A 9,026-nucleotide genomic window follows, 5' to 3' on the forward strand; every position below is an offset into this window, starting at 1 on the left:
TGTAAACAATATTAGAAATGTCTACGTCTCAGTGAATTGAGGGAGGCGTGTTGTGTGTGTGTGTGTGTGTGTGTGTGTGTGTGTGTGTGTGTGTGTGTGTGTGTGTGTGTGTGTGTGTGTGTGTGTGTGTGTGTGTGTGTGTGTGTGTGTGTGTGTGTGTGTGTGTGTGTTGCCTCAGGAACAGTTGATGGATTTGCTGCTTGACTGCTCACACAGATTGCTGCCTGCTGTGATGGCAGCCTTGAACTGAAATTACATGCACACTCACACACGTACACAAAGAGAGAACTACACATAATTGCCATTTTCTGTGTGTGAGCGAGCGCGATTGTGTGTATTCTTAAGTCGGGACGTGCGAGTGTGTTGCCTCCAGGAGGACGTTTCAAAGCACTGTGGAGGGATGGATGAACACAAGGCCGAGCCAAGCACCAGAGGAGAAGACAATTGAAGGGGTTCAAAAATATGATTTTATGTGCTTATTAGATACATTTATTCAATTCTGTGTGATTTCTATTTAAATGAGTGACACGGTGGCTGCCTCTCCAATATGTATCCTTTTGTTTGTTTTAATTGGTGAATCAAGATGCATAACATCAGAAGGGATAAACAAAGATTCGTTAACACAGCTCGGTGAGAGTTCTCTGTTACTCAAGAGTTCAAAGATGCGATAGATAATTGAGGCAGTCGGAGTAGATTAGGAATTATCTTGATGTTATGCATTACGACAGTGGAGACAATTACCCGATCCACACATCTCTAAATCAAGACCATAATATGATTAGTGCCTTTTTTCAGGTGGTTAATTAAAACAAATCTAACCGAGAGAATGGGCAAATCCTGTATGTTTCTGGTTTCACAGTGGCCATGAACTGTCCTTGTTTTGTTGTTTTAATCCTCCCATGTTATAGATATATTAGTTATTTTCTCAAGTTTGGATTTAGAAATAATTAGTTTTTCCTAACTGTTGGAACGACTTATTGAACATCCTTATTCAACAGAACTTTGATTTATTTCTCCTGTAGTGCGGCGTCGGGGAGCAGCAGCGAATCAGAGAGCAGCTCGGAGTCGGACACAGACGAATCGGAGAGCAGCTCCAGTGACAGCGATTACAATCAGGCCTCGCGCACACACACTCCAGAGGTATAATGACAATTAAACTCTGTGCTAAAATTGTGGATATAATGAGACATATGACGTGGAAAACATACGCAGAACTGTTTGTCCTTTTTTTTTAAGAAACACGCTTAATTATTTATTTTATGCGGAAAAAATACTATGTAATGATATAATACAAAATAAATGGTATAAGACAATATGCAAAAGAAAAACAGCTCTGAGGTATTCTATAATGTATATCATTTATTATGTTTAAGCAGCTGTCTCAGTGGTACTGAACATAACAACCATAAAGCGGTCACTCTGGTCCATAAATGAAGTGCATTCAGCCTCTTACAGTAGCAACAAGAGGGCGTTTATTTAGGTAGGTATAGGTATAGGTATAAAACAAGAAATAAATCAAACTTAATAATGGTTTATTCCATTGTTCCAAAACAGGCAGTACAGTGGCCACCTGCATATTCCTAGCCCCAATAATGACTTACCTACGATTACGAACCCTTATTTCTTATCAAAGGCAATTTTTTTGAATGACTGCTTAATGTTTGGGAATTCTGTAACACAAGCTAATGCTTCAGTCCCAATGTTAAGCAATAATTCAACAACTTGCAGTCAAATATTTTTACATTGTCATGTGTGTCTGCAGCTGAGACTTCCAAAGGTGTTCACATTTTATCAGGAGACGGATACACTTTCATTTTATTCTCCCTGATTCATCTCTATTGCCTCGTCTGACTGATGCACATTATCTCCTCCTATAGTCTCTGGGTGGTTTTCTGGAAGTCATAAAAGTCTAACTGCAGAGAGCTGTATTATAACATTGTTTGTCATTATTTCAACGTCTCAACGCTGCCTGGTTTCATTATGCATATACAGTCATATCCACCGGGAGAAAGTGAGATAATCATGTACTACTGTAGCTGTAAAAGATATGCTGTCGTGGTTTTAAATAATTCAAAACATAGTAACTGAATACATAGAGAAAAACGTTCCAATGAAATAATTAATAAGTTATTAAAGGGAATCACATCTGTAACTGCCCTTGAGATTTTTTACCTCGATTGTTTCTTATTCTTTCTTCATCTCTTAAAAACACTTTTATTGCCAGGAAACAAGGCTATATATAATGTTTAGCTAATAATGTACCATAACTGTCGTGTTTTTTTTAAATGTATTTGAAACATATTATTGGATGTATTTAAAGTTTTTGGTGGAACTATGACTGATTAATCCTATTTAGAACATGAGGTGCCCTTCAGCCTCTTGTGGCCAAAATGAGTATTACATCAATGCCAATCACCTGAAAACTTTGTTCCCCCCTATTTTCATTGATGAAAAAAAAGTGACTTTATCAGATTTATATTATCCTGGCAATACTTATTTTATTAAACACATTAGAGATAACAATTCAGACCCGACTGAAATGAATCATCAGAATAATGCTTTGCCTCTCTGGGCTTCCATACACTACACAACAACCATCCTAATACAATGCGGGAGTTGAGTGGAATATTTAACCTATACAATGTGTGTTCCCTTGCAGCCCGAGCCCTCCGCCAACAAGTGGCAGTTAGACAGCTGGTTGAATAAAGTCCAAGCTCAAACCAAACCCCTGCTTCCCCTTCAGCAAGAACATGCCACAGGTTGGTACAGTCCGTTATAGCTATTGTGTCAATCAGCAACTAGTAATGCAGTAAAAAGAGATCCTGTTTGGATTGATACTAATTCTGGTTAAATGGTCCTCTGCTCAGCCGCCATCCCCCAGCGTACTTCTCCAGGGAGAGAAGCACCAGGAGTGGGTACATCTGTCAAGACTAAGCCCTGTGGATCCACCAGCACCCCTGCTCCTGCTCCTGCTGCACCCACGCTCGAACGCAAAGAACCCAGAGGAGCCTTATGGTAGGGGATACAAGTGTATTTGTTTGGGAAATTTGCCCATGTAACTTGTCAAATGACATCTGTATAATACACGCTGATAGAATAATTGTCTGCAACAAATGACAACAAAGATCAAACTATTCTCGCTCCCTGCAGCCCGGGCAGAGAGAAAGCCAAGGCCAAGCTGAGCCAGAAGGCCTCCGGGGAGGGTCAGAGGTCAAAGATGAGGATGTCACCAGGCCTGTTGTCAGGGCCGGAGGTCACGACCCCGAGGAGGATCACCACAGGGAAGAAACAGCCCAGACGGACGGAGAGGTCAAACAGTGTGGAGGAGAATCAGAGCCAGACGTGGAGCAGAACAAACCAGCAGAGGTAAGGAGGATACATTGTGTGTTAAGCTTGATGTATCCCTACATAAAGACTACTTATATGCTGTTTAAATGTGCTCTAGAATAACATTTAAATTATCATAATAATAATAAACATAATGTTAAGCTTAGAGTCAATGAGACCTTTTTATAGACTTTTCTTTTTACTACACTGTTGCCCATAAAGTTGTAATCATTTAATTGTTTAGCTCTTCTCATGAAACGGTTGTGACAATATGATTTATTCTTGATAGATAAAGTGTTTATCTTCTCAAAGCTTTATTGATCAATATCTCCCAAACATATGTGAAAATTAAACCACAGTTAAGAGAAACCAAATGATTCCAACTGTATGGGCAACAGTGTATAATAAAATGAATACGTTCCGTGTACCAGGTCCAGGTTTTATGGGGCACGGGGACCAATAAATATAAGTTACTAGAATGTTCCCACAAAGGCGCCAACACTCATTCGCGTACTGTAGGTCTCCCTGTCCCCTTACTTAAATGCCGCATAAGCACAGTGCAAAATTGTGGCTGGTAGCTAGGAAGTGCACAAACAGGGACACACATGCTCTAAAATGCACACAAAAAAAGCGACTTCAGTCTCTGCTCAGGTAGATATAACACTAATACCTTTACCTTAACATAGCAAGTGCTTTTTTATTGCTGTAAATATTAAGAAACCTTGAAATGATCTGTTTTGTTTTTATTAGCTCTTAATTTATAAAGCTAAATCCCATGTCATACAGGAAGGCATCTGAGTGAATGAGCATGTGGAGAGCAGTCTTATAACTGCAATTTAATTACTCTCAAGTGTGATATTTCAGGCAGGACCAAACTGTTTGAACAAATGATTTACGTCTAGTAACTGTATATTATAGCTAACATGTCATTTGTTGTTGGTATAACTAGGAGCAGTGTTAAGGCAACACTGTCACTCAGCATGGAGAGCTTAGAGTGAGCCTCTTGGCAGCTTGCCATTTAGACCCGTCACTCCCACATCTGTTGTGAAGAATGCTCAGATTGAGTAGATGCCAAACTGGTTGCTCAGCTTGATGTTTGGCTAATTGTGAGACAAACAGATTTTTGTTTCTCTGTTCCTTTCTCCTTCAGACACTCATTCCCTTCCCCTTTCCATTTTTAGGCTTTCCGCATTCTAACAAGTTCGCCCGAATGCATGCTGTTTTCAATTATTTCACGCTGTCTTATATATTTTCTTCATTTGAACACACATTCCCCCCCTGCAGCTGGCCAAGGCGAGCATTATCTGCTGCAGTTTGTCAGTGAGATACTGCATGACTGTAGCAGTGCCTTGCTCAAGGGTGAATTTAATATGACGCTGCCTTTTTTTCTCCGCTGTAGCCCTGCAGCGAGGGAGAGGGAGAAGGACCTGTTGCCTCTTCCCTCCCTCGAGCTTCAAAACCCCCCGAGGCCACGCAGCAAACCCCCCAGTGGGAAAACAGCCCCCAGGAAAGAGCCTCGCAGTGCTACCAACACAAACAACAACACAGCGACTACACCAGCCGCACTCCAGCAAACCCCCACACCAATTCCTGCTGTCAGTGTAAACCAGGTTAGTTTTTCGAGGTGGAATACACATGTGTGTGTTATATAACGTTTCCTGTCAGTGATGGCCTAACGGATGCATATAATAATACTAATCTCTCAAAGTTAATCTAGTTATTACTCAAGGGGCCCTATTTTGCTCATTTTCAGGATCGTATTTGTATTTTGTTCCTCTACTGTGACATGTCTCCATGCTTTAATGTTCAAAAAGCTCTTTATTTTTCTCATACTGTCTGTGCTGCAGCACCTCTTTTCACCCTCTGTCTGAAACCAGAGCCCAGTTTGCTCTGATTGGTTGGCTGGCCCTCTGTATAATCAGTGCCACACTTATGTTGGTACTGTAGTATTGTTGCTGCCGCCATGAAAATCGATTATCCGGTTAACCGAATTGACGTAGCCTACAAAAAAAAAAGAGAAAAAAGTATTTTGAACCGTTCCTCGTTTTTCCTCCACCACTGTAGTGGGTTTTCCTGGGATGGGGTGCACAGCTCACTGAAGTAGAGTTCCATTTCCTTGTATTCTGGGTCGTTGCTGCAGCTGGGCATGGCTGGTTCTCACTGTCTGACTCTGGAGCTGCGCTGGTGCCCTCCGCCTGGAACACATGGTCCACAACGGCAGCAGCGGTATCATCAGCAGGAGCGCTCATCGGGTACTCGCTTATACATTTCGGACAGCTTTTCTCTGATATCCGAGCAGAGAGGCTGTGCTACAAAACGCAGGTGTTTGTGTCAGGGATCCAGATATTTTAAATGGCATCGTCATATAAATTTAATGAATCAACTTGGTAATATTTAATCCTTTTAGGCACACCTCCCATTAAAAAAAAACGAATTATTACATAAAAAAAAACATATTCATAATGAACTCATAATTGAATACCTGAATCATTTTGAATATTCGGATAATCATTCCCATCCCTACTAGTTGGCGCGTGAGTAAGCAAAATGTTTTCACCACATGTAAAGACTGATGTCCAGTGGTCTCTACTCAGTGAATACATGTAGCTTGTACCAATTTACCAATACCTTTTCAGTTCATGGTAAACATCCAAGTGGGTGTTATGGGAGAAAATGTAGGTCAAATTTGGTTATGTGAACAATTACATAGTTTTAACATCTCAAAATGTTCCCAGATGAATCACAAGCATTAACATTGACAGCATTACACCTTGGGAAATGTACCCCTCATTTATCCACATCTACAATAAGTGAAGAAACCCTCACTGCACACATGTAACACTGTCCGATCATCCTGTGATGATCACTTCATCCTTATTGTCTCTGGATGATTTGTCAAAGCCATAAAAATCCAATGGGATAAAAACTGTATTATTACATGACTATTATGGCTCAACGTCGGCTGGTTTCATGGAAATGTGGAGATTAAGAGAGGGAGTCAAAGAGAGAGGACTGAGGCATCGACCGTCGTCTCATCCCATAATGACCGAGCACTGTGGTTTTATGAAGATTGGGTGGTTTCAAGGAGAAAAAGAAATAAAAGGACATTTATTGTAATCTGGCTTAAAAATTTATTACAGATCTTTTTTTAAAGGACTGGAATCAGTGCACTTATATTTCATTTTATTCAAAAGGGTAATATATTGATTAAAAAACAAATGTAATGTATTTAATTATTTCAAATGAGTCCATAATCCAACATAAATGATCCTGTAAATGTTGACTTTATGTAATCCAGAGAAAATCTACTGAAATAAAATAAGAAAAGAAGTCGGATAAGAAAAGAAGTGAACCACAACGTAATCTGATTATTTTTAGGATGTGCCATGCTTTAGTCTTTGTTGAGCTTGTTGACACCGGTGACTCATCATTATGTCTGATCGCTTCTAAAAACAAATTGACCTTCTGTATTTTTTGCATCATTCGGAATAAAATATGCTCAAAGAACTCTGAGATCAGAGACCCATCTATAATACTTACAAAAGGGAAAAGTGCGTGTTGACATCGACAGCAACAAAAGCAGCTCATTTTAAAGAGAAACTTGCAGGTTTTTTTTTTTTTCTACATTTATGCTTAAACTTGCTTGAAAATTACAATTAAAAAAGTGAATGTAGGATTTGATATGTTTTACGAGACATAAGGGCAGGAATTCAGAGGGAAAGGAGCAATTTTGAGCTCTGCTCTTAAAAACGGCTTTTTTTTTAATGTCATACGTCAAACGCGTCATATTGCATCAAAAAGGGTAAACATCTCCACTCTCTGACCGCGGGAATAGTTATTAGTTGCGTTGAGCAGTTGTGTGGATTTGCGTTAGGTAACGTTTATCAGGAAACCGTATTACATCTCTGCTCTCCCCCCCTTCGCTGCTCTCTCTCTCCCATCCGGTACGCGTCTATCGTTTTTCGAACCCAGTTTAGATTTAACCACGCCCACTTCCGCATTACGCAAGGATCGACGTAGCTCTAAGCGATAGCGCCATAGACTTCATCTTCGGCAGTTATAGCGGTCGCGTTAAAGCAGGATATTGAATAGTTGTTTTTTGTCTTTCCTAAGGATGTGTTGACTGAAAGTAAACGATCCTGTAATCAAAGCCATATCGAAGAGTCCTGAGATTGTATTACTGGTGTTTTATCATCTATAAATAGCCTGTGTGTATCCTCAAATATCGTTTTCAGGACAAACAAAAGACGTTTTAAATATCTATATCTATATAGTGCAGAATATTGAATATAACCTTGACTATTACTGTGTACTTCATTTATCTGACAGCATTATTTAATGATACCTAGATATATACAGAAGTTTGCTAATGTATCCCTCTTATATCCATCAGGAATTAATATTAAATGATTAATTAACATTCCTCAGCACTGCATAAGTGTGGTCGTCAGTCATATTGACAAAGAAGCACTATTATATGTATATTAGTGGTGTCCGAGGAAAGGAGTCGGAGGCGGTGTATCAAGAAGGACTTCCACACTTTTTATCCATTCATCTAGGGTTAATACTGACTGCTTCTGCATGTAAGCTTAGCAGAATGAATAGCTAAGCTACAGGGTTCCCACTAAAGGGTCCGTGTAGCAACACAACAAGCGGAGGTGATTATGTCCACATGATGTCACCAACAATAGTGTGTATTATGCAGCGTTAAAAGGGACGGTATTTTCGCTTGTCAGATTCAGAATTTCGCAGGTGTGCCGCGTGGAGGCAGTGATGTAACCATAGGGATGTAACGCCAGGTGAATGCTGTGACGTAACGCCACGGTCGGATGCTTGGGCGTAATGCCGGGAAGTGGATCTAAAACTGGGTTGGGAAACGTAGGACGCTCCCAGCACAGCCACCGTAACATAGTTTGGATTTGCATCTAGTACGCAAGATACGGCGATACTTGCGCATTAGTTTCGTTATGTCAGTATCAACAGTCTTTGCAGTAACGTACTATATTATCAATGCTACGTTGTTATAGCCTGATATATGATTAGCTAACTTTACATTTTGTGATGTGACGTTAGCGTAACATTTTTCTGTACTAACGGCCGATCACTTCACCCAAGATAGCTGCCCTCCTTGCTTCTTTCTTCTCCCTCGGACAGCTCGAAGGTAATGTGGGTTGCATTAGGTAAGTTATCAGGAAACGTATTAACATTTCTCTCCCCCCCTTCGCTGCTCTCTCTCCCTCCTTCCCTGCTCTCTCTCCCCTCCGGTACAGCACCGTAACATAGTGTGGTTTGCATTGGTAACGGAGATTCGGCTGATACTGGGCGCGATGTACGTGGTCGCTGTAGATGTTGCAAGATGTTCCGCGTTACGTCACAGTCCTGCCAGTAACTGCATCAATCACATACTTTGCAGCTTACTAATAGCTATGCTCACTTGTATCATAATGGGGTATATACCTTTCGAATGTGATGTATTGTGAGTGGCGTTTGTGCTAATATAGTAACGTTGACTGGCAGGACTGTGATACTTGACATCTCTGATTACGAGTAACTGATCGGCCACAGGCAACCGGCGTTCACGGCTAGTATTGACCGGTTCACTGCCTTCATCTCCTATCTCTTCCCCAGTACAGACTTGGCTAATTGTAGTGTTGGAATTTGCATTAGGTTTAATCTGCAGCGGATAACATGTAATGACG

General features: G+C 40.6%; 1 protein-coding gene across 1 annotated transcript in view; it reads left to right on the forward strand.

Annotated features, from left to right (window-relative positions):
* LOC104948379 (AF4/FMR2 family member 2-like) overlaps positions 1-9,026 on the forward strand; it is a 74,654-nt gene that overhangs the window by 42,299 nt on the left and 23,329 nt on the right. The window contains exons 5-9 of the mRNA XM_010774571.1: positions 1,023-1,140; positions 2,660-2,759; positions 2,868-3,015; positions 3,151-3,366; positions 4,727-4,937. Coding sequence (XP_010772873.1) covers positions 1,023-1,140; positions 2,660-2,759; positions 2,868-3,015; positions 3,151-3,366; positions 4,727-4,937 — 793 coding nt within the window. The remainder of the gene's footprint in view (positions 1-1,022; positions 1,141-2,659; positions 2,760-2,867; positions 3,016-3,150; positions 3,367-4,726; positions 4,938-9,026) is intronic.

This window comes from Notothenia coriiceps, unplaced genomic scaffold (genome assembly GCF_000735185.1).
Source record: "Notothenia coriiceps isolate Sejong01 unplaced genomic scaffold, NC01 NC01_scaffold00014287, whole genome shotgun sequence".
Classification (NCBI taxonomy): Eukaryota; Metazoa; Chordata; class Actinopteri; order Perciformes; family Nototheniidae; genus Notothenia; species Notothenia coriiceps.